Source organism: Geotrypetes seraphini, chromosome 5 (assembly GCF_902459505.1).
Source record: "Geotrypetes seraphini chromosome 5, aGeoSer1.1, whole genome shotgun sequence".
Taxonomy (NCBI): Eukaryota; Metazoa; Chordata; class Amphibia; order Gymnophiona; family Dermophiidae; genus Geotrypetes; species Geotrypetes seraphini.
In genome coordinates, this window is record NC_047088.1 from 174,436,535 (window position 1) to 174,455,225 (window position 18,691).

The 18,691-nt window shown below is 42.6% G+C and overlaps 1 protein-coding gene across 5 annotated transcripts in view; it reads left to right on the top strand.

Annotated features, from left to right (window-relative positions):
• SF3B1 (splicing factor 3b subunit 1) overlaps nt 1-18,691 on the top strand; it is a 236,498-nt gene that overhangs the window by 52,960 nt on the left and 164,847 nt on the right. The window contains exons 4-7 of one of the 5 annotated variants that reach the window (XR_004539704.1): nt 739-856; nt 2,628-2,682; nt 2,986-3,065; nt 18,345-18,481. Coding sequence is in view for 4 of the 5 variants with exons in the window: in XM_033947227.1 (XP_033803118.1) it covers nt 739-856; nt 2,986-3,065; nt 18,345-18,515 (369 nt within the window). In the remaining variant the exon portion in view is untranslated. Of the gene's footprint in view, nt 1-738; nt 857-1,702; nt 2,683-2,985; nt 3,066-18,344; nt 18,516-18,691 lie in introns of those variants that run through there. The other 4 variants (XM_033947229.1, XM_033947227.1, XM_033947228.1 and 1 more) reach the window with 4 other exon arrangements.

Consider the following 18,691-nt stretch of genomic DNA (forward strand, 5'->3'; position numbering starts at 1 on the left):
TCACGCATATAACGCGCGAGGGGTATGCGCGGTAGGTAAAAACGCGTATAACGCGCGCGTTATATGCGTGAAAATACGGTAATATAGGGTTAGGGAGGGAAATATAGAAATTAATATGAGGAAAAATGAAAAAACAAATAACAGGGGAAAGGGATTCAATATATATGATATGATATTGTACATACAACTATAATTATTATAAACTAAATATTATGCTATTCATTTATTGTAAGAATGAAAATTTTATAAAAAAAAAAAAAAAAAAAAAAAAAAAGAATAAATACTTTAAAGTTAAAGTATTTATTCTTATTCTATAAGATTATATGATTGTAGTTTCAAGTGTTTTGTAAAAATTGATTTAATATGTGTATCTTCACTTGATGTAAGAGAGAAAAATGAATAAAGATTTATTAAAAAAAAAAAGTTCTAGTCTGCTGTCCAATGTGTTAGTAGGATTCCAGGGTGGAAGAGATGTCATTTGCTACAAGTACAGTGACCTTTGCTGGCCAGTGAATAGTGAAAAGCATTAGTCTCAGAGAAGGTACTCCATCAAGGAAGTGCCCATAAAGGATTTTTCATCCAAAATGGATTGGGCTAAAGTAAGAGTAAGATTTTGTCTGAAAAATTAGGAGATATGCAAGATTTTTTTTTTTTTTTCAAATCTGATAGAGCTGCATTTGTTTTACAGGTCTACAAGATTGTATTGGTGGCTAAATTGCATCTGTTTTCTATTTCTAGTATGATCCATTTGCTGAACATCGTCCACAGAAGATTGCAGATCGGGAAGATGAATATAATAAAAATAAGAGGCGAACCATGATCATTTCCCCAGAGCGACATGATCCTTTTGCTTATGGTAATTTTTCACAAATACTTTTCATCACTTTGTTTATTGGTCTTTGGTTTCTGTGAGCATGTTTTACAGATTTTAGTTTTCAACTCGCTGATCATCAATTACAAGACTTTGCAGTAATAATAGATGCCCGAGTTGCCATCTGTCTGATGCAAAGTTCTTTTCATGGTGGACCAACAAGGAAATAAAACTTTTCCACACAAATGCTAGTAGTTGAAATTTTGGGAGGGGGTTGTGAATAGAGTGAACAGATTTGGCAGTTGTATTAAGGTTCTTTCAGTCTTGAAAGGTTTTCCTGTGAAATGGTTATAGATTTTGACATACAGTTTAACATAGTAGCTCATCCTGGCATAATGTGTTAATATAGGAATTATAGCCAGGGCCAGATTTATCATTTGAAAAGTAAAGCACTGTTCTAGTCCCCCAGGTTGCCATAGTTTACCAATTAATTTTGTTAATAAAAATAAAAAGCCGCCTAGGCTTGTAGAAAGTTAGTATTTTTAATTGGCAAACCAGAGTAACAGTAACAACCTAGGAAGTCAGGGTCACATGGAGAGATGCTAAAAATACGTTAACTAAATCTTTTTACTCTGTAAATGTTCTCCATTCTGTCCCCAGGGCTCCGTAACATGGGCTCTGGAAAATGATTAAAGGGAGTGATTTAATCATCTCTCTCTTTTAAACAAGTGGAATAATAAATTCTGTCTTAGAATAGTAGGTTCTCATATATACTGAACCTTTCCATATATTCTTAATTTGACTATCCTTAATTTGGCCTTGAGCATAGCTAAAAAGTGTATTTAGAATTTGATACCTTTTAATAGTTCGAGTCTGTTTTACCAATTTTAGTATGCAACAGAGCACAAGGGGCATAGTGTGCCTGATGAAAACTTTCCTCAGGTGAGTGAGTTTGCCATATGAAAGTAGGGTGCCTGTTTTTGTTTGTGGGTTTTTTTAGTATTTTTTTAAGCTTGCAGGTTTTACAAATTTAGAATTTCAGCCTGCATGAATTAATAGGGTTAGTGTTCTACTTGCTTAACTGTAATTGATATAAACATGTATGTCAGAATTCACAGGCCCATACTAACTGTCCTTAATTTCTTTCCTACAGCAGTACTGCTATATGCCAGTCCTGTCTGCATTCTTAAGGGTGCAGCTCAACACATCCTGTGTAGATTATGGTGAAAAAGTAATCCAAAGGAAGTCCTTTCAAAGCTAGTGTCGGAACGACATTGCCAATTGGGCATGGTCTTCGACATAGAAATGTGTTAGCGTGTTCATATATTTTTTTCATTTGCATACTATACTTTCTGTATAGTAACACACTTTTTATTTTTGAAGCAATGACTTTCCTTCGCACAATTCAGTTAATTTTTATGAAATAAGCCTTCTGCAATATATTAAAATTTATATTTTTAGTTTGCAAAGGCTTTCGCCTTTTATCTGAGCATCATCACAGTGGTAGATGGCTCGTACCCTGTTTGCAGTTAAAAGTGCTTTTTCAAAAGCAGAAGAGACAAACATAAAATACTGATATAGTACATATAGCTTTTGAGAGCTGATGCCCTTTGACACCTTAACATCTAGGATTCCTGAATGGAGACTTTTTTTGAAAATTTGAACCAGATTGGTTAAACTTCTTCTAAGGCTATTTATGAAACAGTTTCTAGGTATAAAAACTAGTAATGGCTAGGATTGTGCAACTTACGCAAGGTAATGTTTTGAGTATCAATCTTTCCAAAGTGTTACTAATGGTAAAGAGATAATTTTCTAGGCTTCTATTCTGCGCTTGAAGTCAGAACTGCTGATGGAGACAAAGGCACGAACGTGTACGTATTCCGGATTAGCAACCCAGGAACCCATCACTTCTGAAGACTTACCTGTTTTTTGTCATTTTGATTGTATCGTTATCTGCATTAAACTGCTGTAGTTTATATCTGTATTCAAACAGGTTAAATTGATTAGTAACCTGATTTTATGTAAGATACATCTAATTGTTTATAACTTTCAGAAAAAGTTAAATTAAGTGATTAAAGATTAGTTTAAAATTAGATCAGGATAACTATATTACTTTAGTTGGCATTTTGCCTTGCACTCATTGTATACTATTCTGTTGCTGTTCTTTTCTGTAGGAGGCAAGACACCGGATCCTAAAACAAATGCCAGGTCATACGTGGATGTCATGCGTGAACAGCACATAACAAAAGAAGAGGTTAGTTGAACTTGAAAATAATTCAGATTGTTTTAAATGTGATTGAAGCCAGTATATATGATAATGGGTTTTTCATCAACAAAAGAAATAATTCATCCATCCATTTCCTGCATCTCTAGTACATAAGAGTACAATATTGCATCCAGCAGATAGCAAACTTTTATTTGCTGACAGCGGGTTCAATATTTGCAACACAACTAAAATCCTATTTGGATAGCTTTAGCTATATACTTCAGGATTGTCTGGTTTTATAGGTTTGATAAAATGATTAAAAATTCTGGATATACAAGGGAGGGGGGGATTCTTATCACTTGGGAGAATTATCTTTCCTTTGTTGCTTTACTGGATGTAACTTGTTTTTGTTACAAGGGAAGGAGGTTAAAAAATTTAATAAAAATGTATAAAAAAAAAAGTTCTGGATCTTTTAGAAGTTTTAATTTTCTGTTAGTAAATAAACCTGTTGAGAACTGTCTTTAAAGCAGTGGAGGATATAGGAAGCAGGGTTTAAGGAAGTTATATAAAACAATTTAAAAGGTTTATTACTCTGAGGAGGGTTTCCTCCTTGAACTCTGAGGACTTTCTTAATGATCAGACTCCACAGGTGACCCTTAAGGTTAATTCCCTCCCACCCTCCCCAAGACGGAGCTTTTTTGGCTCTTCAGTCAACTGGGAGCAGGGTATTGCTTTGGTAGGATTTTTCTGCTCTCTCTTTTTTTCTTCCATGTGTAAGTACTTCTGCAACCACAGTATAGCTGAGAAACATTGTGTCACCAATGCTGCTGCTCAGGTTTTAGCTTCTGTCTCTGTGCAGACAGAAAATGTTACCCAGGCAGAGGGAAGCGGTGGGGCCGTTGGATGACCATGGAATAAAGGGAGTGCTAAAGGAAGACAAAGAAATCGCCGACAAACTGAACACATTTTTTGTGTCTGTATTTACCAAAGAGGATATATGCAAAATACTGGAACCCATCAGGCTCTATGTCGGAAATGAAGACGGCAAACTGACAGGGCTGACAGTCAGTCTAGTAGAGGTATACAGGCAGATTGATAGGCTAAAGAGCAATAAATCCCCGGTACCGGATGGCATCCATCCGAGGGTTATCAAGGAACTGAAAGGGACTATAGCTGAACTGCTTCAACTAATAGCCAACCTGTTGATCAAATTGGGAAAGATTCCGAAGACTGGAAGGTGGCGAATGGTACGCTGATCTTCAAAAAGGGTTTGAGGGGAGATCCGGGAAACTACAGACCGGTGAATCTAAATTCGGTACCGGAAAAGATGGCGGAGGCGCCGATAAAGGACCGCATCATTGATCACCTTGACAGACATGGTCTGATGAGGACCAGCCAGCATGGTTTCAGCAAAGGCAGTTCTTGTCTGACGAACTTGTTGCACTTCAAGGGAGTAAACAGGCGAATAGACAAGGGTGACCAGGTCGACATTGTATATCTGGATTTTCAGAAGGCGTTTGACAAGGTTCCGCATGAACGACTACTTCGGAAAATTGTGAGTCATGGAATTGAAGGTGAAATACGTGGATTAAAAACTGCTTGGACCCGTGTTCTTCAACATCTTTATAAATGATCTGGACATTGGTATGACGAGTGAAGTGATTTAAATTTGCGGACGATACGAAGTTATTCAGAATAGTGAAGATGCAGGGGGATTGTGAAGATCTGCAACGTGACGTAATCAAGCTTGAGAAATGGGCATCGACATGGCAAATGAGGTTCAACGTAGATAAGTGTAAAGTGATGCACATTGGTAATAAAAATCTCATGCACGAATACAGGATGTCCGGGGTGGTACTTGGAGAGACCTCCCAGGAAAGAGAATTGGGAGTTCTAATTGACAAATCGATGAAGCCGTCTGCACAATGTGCGGCGGCAGCAAAAAGGGCGAACAGAAAGCTAGGAATGATTAAGAAGGGGATCACAAACAGATCGGAGAGGGTTATCATGCCGCTGTACTGGGCCATGGTGTGCCCTCATCTGGAGTACTGCGTCCAGCACTGGTCACTGTACATGAAGAAGGACACGTTACTACTCAAAAGGGTCCAGAGAAGAGCGACTAAAATGGTTAAAGAGCTGGAGGAGTTGCCATACAGTGAGAGATTAGAGAAACTGGGCCTCTTCTCCTTTGAAAAGAGGAGACTGAGAGGGGACTTGATCGAACGTTCAAAATACTAAAGGGAATAGACTTAGTAGATAAAGACAGACTGTTCACCCTCTCCAAGGTAGGGAGAATGAGAGGGCACTCACTAAAGTTGAAAGGGGATAGATTCCGTACAAACATAAGGAAATTCTTCTTTACCCAGAGAATGGTAGAAAACTGGAACGCTCTTATGGAGTCTGTTATAGGGGAAAACACCCTCCAGGGATTCCATGCAAAGTTGGACAAGTTCCTGCTAAACTGGAATGTACGCAGGTGAGGCTGGACTCATTTAGAGCACTGGTCTTTAACCTGGGGGCCGCCACGTGAGCGGACTGCTGGGCAGGATGGACCACTGGTCTGACCCAGCAGCGGCAATTCTTGTTTGTTCTTGTGTTCTATGTATAAGCTGCCTTCAGCTTGAATCCCTAATGAAGGAAGTAAAGGAACAGAGAGAGAAGGTGGCAAGACTGAGAAGCATCCATGATAATGAGAGGTATATCAATGGTATGGTTCATGGGTCAAAGATTTCCAGCGGTGGGGAAGAAGATGCTGTGCTGAGTGAAGACAGCTGGACTCAGTTTACACAACCCTGCAAATTGGTATTGTGATTCCACCCACCTTTGAACTGAAGAACCAGTATGCTGCCCTGGAAATGGAGGAGATGAGAGCATCCCAGGAAGAGGAAGGACCAAAGCTTGACATCCCAAAAATTGCTGGATACATGACCACTAGGAGGTGTAAGGTAGTGGTGGTTGGTGATTCCTTTCTGAGGAGTACAGAAGCATCCATCTGCAAACCAGACTTGATGTCCCAGGAGGTATGCTGTCTGCTTGGTTCCAAAATTAAAAGATGTTACAAAGAGATTGCCAAGACTCTTCAAGCCTAATGGCTATTATCCGATGCTGCTCATCCACGTTGGCACTAATGATACTGCCAGGTACCCCTGGGAATGTATCAAAAGTGACTTTGTGGCGCTGGGAGAGAAGATGAAGCAGTCAGGTGCACAGGAGGTATTTTCGTCCATCCTCCCTGTTGAGAGTAAGGGCCAGGTCAAAGAAGCATGCATCCTGGAGATGAATGTGTGGTTACGTGAATGGTGTCAAGAGCATTTTGGCTTCCTGGATCATGAGATGATTTTCCAAGGGCTGCTGAGCAGAGATGGTATACATCAGCGGTCTCAAACACGCGGCCCGAGGGCCGCATGTGGCTCTCCAAGTGTTATTTGCGGCCTGTGGTCTGGACGCAATCAACAGCATTTCTCTTCTCCTTTCCCTTCCTTTTGGAGCAGCAGCGTGTCTGGCCGGCTCGTTCCGTTCAAATCCGCGGGCTGGCGGCTCCTTGCGCTATTCACTCCTGCATCGGAAGCCTCTCTGACGTCACAACATCAGAGAGGCTTCAGACGCAGGCATGGATCTCGCAAGGAGCCGCCACCCGCGGCTTTGAACAGAACGAGCTGGCCAGACACACTGCTGCTCCACAAGGAAGAGAAGGGGAGGGGAAAGAGAAATGCTTCTGCTACATAGGAAAGGGGGACCCTAGGGAAATGCTGCTGCTGCTGCTGCTGTACAGGGAAAGAGAGGGGGAGGGAAAGGGGAAGAGAAATGCCTCTCCTGCACAGGAAAGGGGGAAGGGAAATGCTGCTTCTGTTGCTGCTGCACCCAATTGGGGAAAGAGGGAAGGAAAGAGAAGGGAGAGGAGAGGAACAAGAGAAGAAGCCAAATTCATGGGAGGGAAGGAAAGGAGATATCAGACCAAGGAGGGGGAGGGAGAGATGCCAGGGCATGGGGAAGGGAAGGAGACAGATGCTAGACCAGGGGAAAGGAAGGAAGGAAGGAGGGAGGGAGAGAAAGGAAGGAAAGAAAGAGATGCCAGACCCTGGAAATAGGACGGAAGAAGAGAGAGATAGGAAGGGAAGGGAAGACATGGAAATGTAGATTTTGAAAAGAAAGCAGAAAAATTGAACATTAAGTTAATGCCAAAAATGGATGCAAGGCAGAAAGTGAAGACAGAGAGAAAAACAGTCAAAGGACAAGAAGGCCCTGGAAACATAGTTGAAAGCACAGAAAAATAAAGTCACCAGACAACAAAGGTAGGGAAAATGATTTTATTTTCAATATAGTGCATGAAATGTGCCAGTTTTGAGAAATGTGAGGGCTGCAGAAAAAATAGAGTACTTGGAGGACCGCAAACATTAACTATTTTTTCTGCGGCCCTCCAAGTACCTACAAATCCAAAATGTGTCCCCGCAAAGGGTTTGAGTTTGAGACCACTGGTATACATTTATCAAAGAAGATCTTCGGCGGCAGGCTGGCTAATCTACTGATGAAGGCTTTAAACTAGAAGTGATGGGGCTGGGTGATCAAAGCCCCCGGGTGAGTATAAGCCCTCAGGTAAGTAAATCATTGAATGCCTCTACACAGATTGGAAAAGAGGGTAATGTCTGGAAAGCAGTATACTAATGCTTGAAGTATGGGAAACAAAATTCTGGATCTAGAAGCTGTGGTGGAAGAAGATGAATTGGATATATAGCCGCAATCTGCCTTAATTTGTATTAATTTGTACTGATTCATGTTGATTTGGGTTTATTTATTTCATATAACAGTTTTAGTGGATATGTTTTAAAAATGTTAATTTCTTTGATGCTCTCAAGCTCTGCCAGTGATGGATCTGTGAAGTGTGCTGTGCTGGGAGTTGTATTAAGACCTGCACTAAAATATGACTGTTTGCTATCAGGCCGCTTCAGAGACTTTTCTGTCTCTTAAATTTGTTTTATTTTATTTTTAATTTTTTATCGTCTTTCGTTAATTCTATTTTCTATCTCTTTGATTTTTGATCTTGGAAATGCATTATATGTTGTTATTACATATTTTAGTTTATCAGGTACTTCGGGACAGAAAGGGTAGTTTTTTTCAAGTACCTAATTCATTTTAGTTTGATACATTGTAAACCGCTTAGGTCAGTAAAATGCAGGAGTGGTATATCAAATCTTAAATAAACATAAACATATAATGGCGATCACGGAGACATGGTTCACAGAGAACCATGACTGGGTTGTAATCTGTTCAGGAAAGACAGGGTAGGAAGAAAAGGAGGGCAAGTAGCATTATATGTTAAAGATTATATTAAAACTACACAATTGTAGAATCTGCAGGGCAAGGAAGAGGTACTGTGGATCAGTTTAGAAAGAGGGAATGGTAAATATATTTATATTGCTGTGATATACAGGCTACCTCCACAGATGGAAGAAGTGGACAGAGATTTAATAGTAGACATTCAGAATATATCTTAAAAAGGGGAAGTTTTACTAATAGATGATTTTAATATGCCGGATGTTGAATGGGGTATCCCTATTGCGGGTTCTTCTAGAAGGAAGGAGATTCTGGATTCTCTACAAGGAGAACTGTTCCAGCAGTTGATAATGGAACCCACGCGGAATGGGGTTATACTGGACTTAATGCTTACAAACAGGGAAAAGTGTTTCTGATGTTACAGTGGGAGATCATCTGGCATCCAGTGATCACTCCATGGTACAGTTTAATATTAAGATGGGTATAGAGAGAGCTCTTCAAAAGTAAAGGTTCTAAATTTTTAAAAAACTAATTTTGTTCAGATGGGGGTTTATTTCAAGGAATTATTGTCTGGATGGGAACATCTGGAAGGAGTGGAAATGCGGTAGGCAAAACTGAAAGGAGCGATTGTAAGGGCGACAAACCTTTTTGTGAGGCAAGTAAAAGTAAGAGGAGAAGAAGGCCACTTCGGTAGCTGAGAAGGTAAGGAATAAGAGGTTAGCTTTCATAAACTATGGCCCAAAAAAGCAAACAGGATGCTAGGGATGATTAACAAGACTAAGAATGTTATAATGCCCCTGTATCGCTCCATGGTACGACCTCAACTGGGGTATTGCGTTCAATTCTGATCTCCTTATCTCAAGAAAGATATAGTGGCACTAGAAAAGGTTCAAAGTAAAATGACCAAGATGATAAAGGGGATGGAATTCCTCTTGTATGAGGAAAGACTACAAAGGTTAGGGCTCTTCAGCTTGGAAAAGAGATGGCTAAGGAGAGAGATGATTGAAGTCTACAAAATCCTGAGTGGAGTAGAATGGATACAAGTGGATCGATTTTTTTTACTCTGTTAAAAATTACAAACATTATGAGACACTCGAAGTTACAGGGAAGTACTTTTAAAACCAACAGGAGGAAATTTTTTTTTCACTCGGAGAATAGTTAAGCTCTGGAATACATTGCCAGAGGTTGTGATAAGAGTGGATAGCGTAGCTGGTTTTAAGAAAGGTTTGGACAATTTTCAGGAGTAAAAGTCTGTATAGTCTGTTATTGAGAAAGACATGGAGGAAGCAACTGCTTGCCCTGGATCGGTAACATGGAATGTTGCTACAGCTTGGGTTTTGGCCAGGTACTAGGGACCTAGATTGGCCACCGTGAGACTGGGCTACTGAACTTGATGGACCATTGTCTGACCCAGTAAGGCTATTATGTTCTTAGAGGCAAAAATAATCTGGAAAAGTTGAGAGGCTGGTCAAGTAGTCAGGAAAGCAAAGATTCAAATGGAAGAAAAAATAGCTGACATAGTAAAACAGGGAGACAACATTGTTTAGATATACTTGTGATAAGAAGTACAAAAGTGGTGTTGTGAAACTCAAAAGTGAAGAAGAGGAATATGTAGAAGCTGATAAAAGGCTGAATTGCTTAACAAATACTTCTGTTCTGTGTTCATGGCTGAAGCACCGGGAGCAGGACCACATAAGCCAAATATGAATAGGGATGGAGTTGTGGTAGACCCTGATCAATTTTTTAGAGTTGTGTTCACAAGAGCTAGCTAAATTAAAGGTAGATAATGTGATGGGGCCAGATGGTGTACATTTGAAGGTGCTAAAGGAGCTTAAGGAAGTTCTGGTGGCTCCACTGACTGACCTTTTCAATGCTTCTCTAGAGTCGGGAGTGGTACCGGAGGAATGGAGAAAGGCGGATGTAGTCTCTCTGAAATAAGGAAGAAGTAGGGAATTACAAGCCAGTAAGTCTGACTTCTTTGGTAAGGAAATTAATGGAAACGCTCTTAAAACGGAGAATGGTGAAGTTTTGGGAATCTGGTGGATTACAGGACCGGAGGCAACATGGATTCACTAGAGGTAGGTCTTGTCAGACAAATCTGATCAATTTATTTGACAGGGTGACCAGAGAATTGGATAGAGGGAGTGTGCTAGATGTGGTGTAATTAGATTTTAGCAAAGCCTTTGACAGTGTTCCACATAGACATCTAATAAATATAAATGCACGGGATAGGCCCCAAGTGACGTGCTGGGTTAGGACCTGGTTGAGTGGAAGACGACAGAGGGTAGTGGTCAATGGAGATTGCTCTGAGGAAAGGGATGTTACTAGTGGTGTGCCTCAAGCTTCTGTTCTTGGGCCTGAAGAATGGTGTGAAATTTGGCAGCTAAAATTTAATGCTAAGGTCAGCTCCCCAGACCTTTTTCCTAACTACCTTGCAGGCTCCCTATAGGAAGGCGTCTGAAATCCATGGTCTTTATGTCTTCAGTGGGAATGATGGCCATTTTTTTTTTTTTTTTGGGGGGGGGGGTTCTTGCTGCATTTCCTCTGTAGCAGAGACCACCTCAGCCCCCATGGGATGGGGGTGGGGGGTAGAAAAATTTCTCCCACACATTCCATGGATCTGATTGCAGGGGGTCCTGATGGGGGGCCCCCCAAGGCTTTTTTTTGCTTCAGGTGCAAATGATCATGAACCCTGAAGGCAGAGACTGGCTCCTGCTTTGTAAGTTGCTTGGTGGGGAGGGGGCATGTCGTAGGGGGACCAGGTGGTGGAGAAGGGCTTAGGTGAGTCAGTTAGAGCCAGAAGATCTCTGACCCCCATTCTCTCGCAGGCTCTGAGGTTTGTGGCAGAACCCCTCTTCTGGAAGAGAAGTCCCATGGCCTTTTAGGTGGGAGGAGTTTCCCACTACTATCTGGGGGTGACCCTCATCTGGAAGGGTCCCTGAATCATTTTTCACTTCACAAAATACTTTTTATACATGATGTTAGCAGAGTGGGAGTCCCCTAGTGGGGTCATTATTGGATAGATTATACCCCTTTGTCCCTGAGGAGGTGGATAGGTATTAGAAGTATCTCAACATTGATGCCCTCATGACAGAAGTGACTAAAAAGACTACTGGGTCTGTCCAGGGGGCTCTGCTCTTAGGACACAAGAATAGCCATACTGGGTCAGAACAGTGGTCCATCTAGCCCAGCATTCTGTTGTCACAGTGGCCAATCCAGGTTACCAGTACCTGGCAAAAATCCAAATAGCAACATTTCATATCCATATAGCTGACTATGGACTTTATCCTCTAGAAACTTATCCAAACCTTTTTTTAAATCCATCTACATTAACCTCCATTACCACCAGGGCTGTGGAATCGGTAGATAAATGTTCCGACTCCAACTCCTCAGTTTTTTGTACTTCAGACTCCGAATCCAGGTACCCGAAATTTCCTCCGACTCCAACTCCTCGACTCCGACTCCACAGCACTGGTTAATTTTCAGATCGTTAAAATGGAATGTCAAGTTGAGAGAAATGAGCATTTTCGACACCACCTTCTTTTTGCTTTTAATCAAGGTTCTAAGGCTGCAGAAGCTGCTCGCAGCATTTGTGCTGTGTATATAGTGGGTGCTATAGCTGAAAGAATCGCTCGTGATTGGTATGCCAAGTTCAAAAATAGAGTCGGTAGATAAATGTTCCGACTCCGACTCCAGGTACCCGAAATTTCCTCCGACTCTGACTCCGACTCCACAGCCCTGGTTACCACATCTTGTGGCAACATGTTCCAGAGCTCAACTATTCTCTAAGTGAAAAAATATTTCCTCCTATTGGCTTTAATAGTATTTTCCTGTAACTTTGAGTGTCCCCTAGTGTTTGCAATTTTTGATGGAGTTAAAAAATCGATTTACTTTACTATACCACTTAGGATTTTGTAGACTTCAAACGTATCTTTTGTAAGCTGAAGAGTCCTAACTTCTCTTTTAGTCTTTCCGTATATGAGATAAGTTCCATCTTTATAATATCGGTTATTCTTCTTTGAACCATTTCTTATTCCGCTATATCTTTTTTTGAGTTACAGCAACCGGAATTGAATGCCTTACTCAATATGAAGCGATGGAGGCATTATACTGTATAAAAGGACTCTATATAAAAGGATGCTGTATAAAAAGAAGGTAGTTAAGCAGTTTAAGCTGGGTTTTACCTCTAGGGCTGTGAGTGTACATGTCACCATTTGCAGAGGTTATGTGGTTAAGGTGATGCAACAGTTGCTGAAGTCCCTTTGAAGTCTCCCAAGAGGAGTCGGTATGGCCTTCCTATCTGATATTTTACATGACCTGGGGTGGCTTTCTTTCCATTCTATATCTTTCCATGGTGGTGGGCTGCAATAGCCGTGGCTACATACATGGGTCACAGATGCAGTTTCCAAGGAAGTTCTCAATCAGTTTCCCTTTCTGAGGTGTCTGCTGTTTGGGGAGCATTTGGAAAGGTTGGTCAGGGATATGGGAGAAGCTTGGCCTCTTCGGCTCCCAGAGATTAGCAACAGAGTTTCCAGTGACCCCTGGCAGCCAAAAGCCATTCCAAAGGTGGAGTTTGATTTCAAACAGTCAACTGCCTGGTTCTCTAGCCTCAGGCACTGGTTGGTCTTTTAAGCTGGGTTCCTTTTGAGATCCCAAAAGGACAGGAGACTCAGGTTCCTCCAGTGGTGCTTGAGGGCTCAGGCCTACCCAAATGAGGGTACGCCAGGCCTCTCAGTAATTCCAATAGGAGGCAGGTTGGCTGTCTTCCACCATGAGTAGGTTCTGGAGAAGGTCAAGAGAGGTTATTCCACAGAACTGGCCTGCCCTATTCCTGATACTTTCATGATTTATCCTTGTGGCTTGGAGGTAAAGTGCTCTGTTGGTCTTACTCTGCAGGATCTGCTGGGGGGGGGGGGGTAGAGCCAGATCCAGCAGTGGAACAGGATGGTAATTCATCTATTTTGTGGTCTTGAGGAAAGATTCCTTTTGACCCATTCTGGACCTCAAAAGGGTGAACATTTGCCTCTGGGTCAGCATTTTCAGATGGAAATCCTTTTGCTCTATGATTGCCTCAGTTCAGCAGGCAAGTTTCTGACCCCTCTTGACCTTGGGAACCTCCTCCTTTGGGTGATGGTATGTCACTTTTAGTTTCAGGCCCCACCCTTTTAGTCAACCAAGGCATCCTGCTTTGTGCAGCAAGGCATTTGGGCCAATTGCTATCTAGACCAGGGAGGCCAAATGTCAGTCCTCGAGCGTCACAATCCAGTCAGGTTTTCAGGATTTCCCCAATGAATATGCATGTGATCTATTAGCATACAATGAAAGCAGTGCATGCAGATCTCGTGCATATTCATTGGGGAAATCCTGAAAACCTGACTGGATTGCGGCCCTCGAGGACCGACATTTGGCCTCCCTGATCTAGACCATTGATTTGATCCAGGTTGATTAGGCTGGGGTTTCCCCAGTTGCTGCCTCTCAGGTCATTGGCTTCCTGGAAAGTCTGGGCTGAGTGGTGAGTTGAGTCACGTCACCTTCTTTACAGGTCCTGGAATACCTGGGAATATGTTTTCAACATGGCCAGGGGGTGATGCACCTCTTGGAGGAGTATATGGCCAAATTCAGGTCCCAGAAGCACAGATTGTGCAAGCTTCAGTCTCCCAGAGTCTGGCTGAGCTTCATGGTGGCAACTGGTTTGATTGCCTTGGGCATGAGAGAATATTCAACCTCTTTGGTTAGCTTTCTTCTCTCATTGAGCTCCAATTTCTCAGGACTTTTTAATCGGCAGCAGCTGCTCTCAGTGTGAGGCACAGTTTGGCATGTTGTCCTTTGTGGGGGATCTCATTAGGCTTGGTCATAGTTGCCACTGCTGTGTGTTTCCTTACCTTGGGAACCCACTGTCTGGACCAAGTGGCACAGGGAACTTTGGTTCCTGCTGGAAGCCTCATGGTCTTATCAACCATCTGTAAACGTGGACAGAGTGCTTGTCCTTGCTGAAGTTCCTCCCTTTGATTCGGGGGAAGACATTTGAGTGATAGTGGACAATGCTATAGTGGTGGCCTACATCAACAAGCAGAGTGATACCAGGAGCTGTACAGTAGCTTTGGAGGCAGCAGTCATCTGCTATTAGACAGAAGAGAACCTGCAGACTCTCTTTAGTGGTCCATATTGCTGGCAAGGGCAAGGTCCAGGAGGACTTTCAGCTGTTGCATGGTTGATCCAGGAGAGTAAGAGTTGTGGTAAATGACCTTACAGCTCATTTTGGACCAGTGGGACAGCTGATGTTCTATCTGATGCCTACAAACAGTAGTGGCAAATGTGACACACTTATCCCTTGCTCTAACCGGCAGAGGGATTAGGTGTGTTGAGTTCTGGCCTGACGGCGTGGCCTCCTCAAGTTGGAGGAAGGCTTTTCAGGTTATAACAGACCTAGGCGCCGGCCTAGTCTGCCAGGCCACACTGAGAGTAGCTTGTAAAGAGAAGACCACACAGGTAAGTCTTGTTACAAAAGAATGTTCTTGTACTTTATTGAACCCGGGGGTCTGAATGCCATCAGCCACCCGCATGTCATGGCAAAATATAAAACACAAAATAGCTTGCAGTTGTCAGAATGGCTTGCTACAAATGCCACATACAGTTCAATACCCTGGACTTTTCAGTCTAAATACAGTCCTCTTCACCAGGGGTAAAGGTAAATGAAAAATATCAGGAAAATAAACTTTCAACCTTTGCAAACACAGCCAGAGTAATTACAGCTCCCAAACCTAGCAATGAATTTCTCAAATGTTTCAGCTTACCTAGCTGAGACACGGATAGGTTTTGCAGAGCAGGCTTCACAGCTCGTTACTATCAGCTGGGCTTCCTGGGGAACACAGCATGGCATTAGATAAGCTGTGAACTTTACTTAAGTTTTTCCCACGGAGCTTTCACACCCCTACAGATAAAGTTCCTTGAACAAACAATGCTCTCCTATAGCGAGAGATTTTCCTGCTCTTCCCCTAATCACTGTCAGCTGGGCTTGGGTTACGGGAGCCAGCACAAGCACAGCCTTGGTTCCTTCCCCTTAGCAACTAACCTCCATGGCAGTGGGGAAATAGCCAGCTTCCAGCAGTGGCTCAGAGACATTCATAGCCTCTGTCTGCTCAGCAGCCTCTGGGGTGGAGCTGAGGTAGTCCTCGGTCATCTCCATGTCCTCACAGCTGCGGGCGGGAGGAGAGAGACTTCTCCCCTCATCTGCCTCCAAGCCTTGCTGCTTCTGCCGCTGCCTGAGCTCGTTAGCTCTAGCCCCGTCCCGGCTCTCCCTGTTCTCCCTACTGAGATTCCATACTCTGTTTTTATGTGGGTTAAAGTCCCACCCCTCTCTCCTAGAGCAGCTGTGTTAGGCAGGAAATCCCTAGGGAAATAATTCAGGTTTCTCCTAGACTGGTAATGAGCATACCTTCCAGCACTGGGACTCCACTTCTCAATAAGAATCCTATCAGGCTTTCTAGAGTACCTGTCCTGAGATGGCGTTCTCTGCTGGATGTACCTATGTTCCTGTCTCTCCTGCCCTACCTCACTGTCTGAGGGGTAATCAGCCAAAACCAAACCTTTACTTTTAACCTGGTCAGCCCTTTTGACCAGGGACCGTGTTTTGCTTTTATCCCTTACAGGGACAAAACTGGCCACAGGTCACACAAAGCAGAGAATTTCTTGTGGCCTCGCAGAGGATAGATGCCCATGTTCAGCCAAAGCCCTTAGAGGAACCCTTATCCATCTTCCTTTTGTGGTCTCTGATATGTTGACTTCTCTAAAGGATTGTGCATCATCCATACCTAGTATTCCTGGTGGCTTCAGACTGGTCTTGTCAGCCTTGGTATGCGATCCTGGTGTGGCTGATGGCATCTGCTTCCTCTTCGCAGGGGTTGTGGATATATGTTCCAGATCCATTCTGGCTTAAAAGTATGACCTTTGAGAGGCAGCATCTATCATGGAAGAGGTTCTTACTCACTGTAATCTCTACCTTGTTTAAGACCTGCAAGTCCTCCACATTCCAGGCCTATGGAAGGTTATTGAGTGCTGGTATGCCCAATTGTATGGAAGGCGTAGGTCTTCTGATATCTTTGGGATTTGCAGCAAGGCCTTATGGGCTTTAAGAAAGAAATTACAGTGGGCAAGAAACCCCTTCATTGCTAGCTGCTGCCTCTTAAGTACCATACTTTAAGCCAGAAGGGATCTTGATCTTCCATTTCCACCAGACCTGCTGGTGATCTCCACAGCCCCTGCTCAGATCAAGCAGGGAGCAGATGCCATCAATTAAGGAACGCTCTCTCAAGGCAGGCTTCCTTGTAGTGATAGTCTTGGCTGGTATTGTCTTTCAGAGGGTTAGGCTATTTCTGTTTGGGACCCTTACCTCCCTTATTTGGAGGATTCATTCACATTGTTCTCTCCCTTCTTCCTAATGTGATCCTTTCATGTGAATCGGAAGGTATTTTTGCTCTTCTTTTGTGAAGGTGGGTTCAGATGCTTTTGCCTTGGAGGCTGTACAAACTGGACATCTGCAGGATACTTCTCTGGTACTGGCAAGTGATGATGAGTTTCATCTCAAAAAGGGTTAGGTGGCATCCAAAACTTTCATTGTAATATGAATCACAACAGCCATTGTGGTTCTCTACGTTTGTAGGAATGTGAAAATGTTATCCAGATTGAGAGCTCACTCAACTCAATCTCAGGTGGCTTCTGGGAGGTTTCTCTGAAGGATCTCTTTCAAGTGGTGATGTGCTCATTGTCCATTCATTTTTGAAGCATTACAGGTTGTATGTGCTGGTCACAGCTTGTTTGGACTTTGGCAGGGCCGTCATTCAGGGCACCTTGTCTTCCCCCACCTGCTTAGTTTGCTTGGATAAACCCTTCTAGTTAAGGATGTTAAATTATCATAGTTGGGTTTTTTTTTAGTCAGACTATACTGTCCTGAGATCCTCTCAGAAAACTAGGGGCTCCTTTTATAAAGGTGCGCTAGCGTTTTTAGCGCACGCACAAGATTAGCGTGCGATATAGCATGTGCTAGCCGAAAAACTACCGCCTGCTTAAAAGGAGGCGGTAGCGGCTAGTGCGTGCTAAAACCGCTAGTGCATCTTTGTAAAAGGAGCCCTAAGACTATTTTTTTTAGTCAGACAATACTGTCCTGAGATCCTCTCAGAAAACTAAGGGCTCCTTTTACAAAGGTGCGCTAGCGTTTTTAGCGCACACACAAGATTAGCATGCGATATAGCATGTGCTAGCCTAAAAACTACCGCCTGCTTAAAAGGAGGCGGTAGCGGCTAGCGCGCGCTAAAACCGCTAGCACACCTTTGTAAAAGGAGCCCTAAGACTATTGAACTGCTCTGCATTTCTCCTATACAGTGTTTTTTGTGTTTGGTTTTTTTCTTAACAACAAAAAAAAAAGAGTGAGAAATGCCACATTTTGTAGTGTTTTATGCTTTTTTCTTGATAGTTACGATGGTTGATGTGGCATGGAGGTGCTTTATATAGGGACCACCTTCTGCTTTGGCAGATGCTTATTGTTTTCTATTGAGCGCCAGCAGATTTTACCGGTGAGGTCACTGGAAAATGAGTTTTTCTGGTAGGAGGGTATAACACTGCTTGTTCAGGATGGTATGGCCCAACTGAAAGAAAGAACATTAATAGATACAATACAATGTTACCTTTTGATAACATCACCACCTGCAAAAATGAAATGAAATCTTGCTCAGTTTTCATCTGCCACTGGTTGATTCTACTGCCATCCCACATAGATGTATGTAGCTTGTTTCATTTCATACTTGATCTTTAAGAAGGGCAATTGTAGAAATAGAGTTGCTGAGGGACAGGAAGAGAGAATGTTATTTTTCTGCTGTCCTAATTCTTAACTCTATAGCATATTCCATTTGTGCTTCCAGATGTGGTTTCTGAATAATTGGAGTAACACATACATATCAACTTGGCAGAATTTTAATCTTTAGAACAAGACCTAGATGAATACAATACTAACCAATTTAATATTGGAAAAATTTTAATGACTTTTTTCTCTTCTTTGTTTAGAGGGAAGTTAGGCAGCAGCTGGCAGAGAAAGATAAAGCCGGAGAGCTTAAAGTTGTCAATGGAACAGCATCCCAACCACCATCAAAACGCAAGCGCCGTTGGGATCAGACAGCTGACCAAACACCTGGCTCCACCCCAAAGAAAATATCCAGCTGGGATCAAGCCGAGGTCGTTGTAATTATTCCTGGGTCTTTTTGTTGTGGAGCTAGAGAGAAACCTGATAGAATAAAACATTAGAAATATATGAATTTGGGTTCCCATCCTTCATTAAAATAAGAGAGGGAAAGAAGCAGAACAGAGATAAACAAGCCAAATCTTTTTGGGGTAGATTTTTAAGTAGTTCCCAA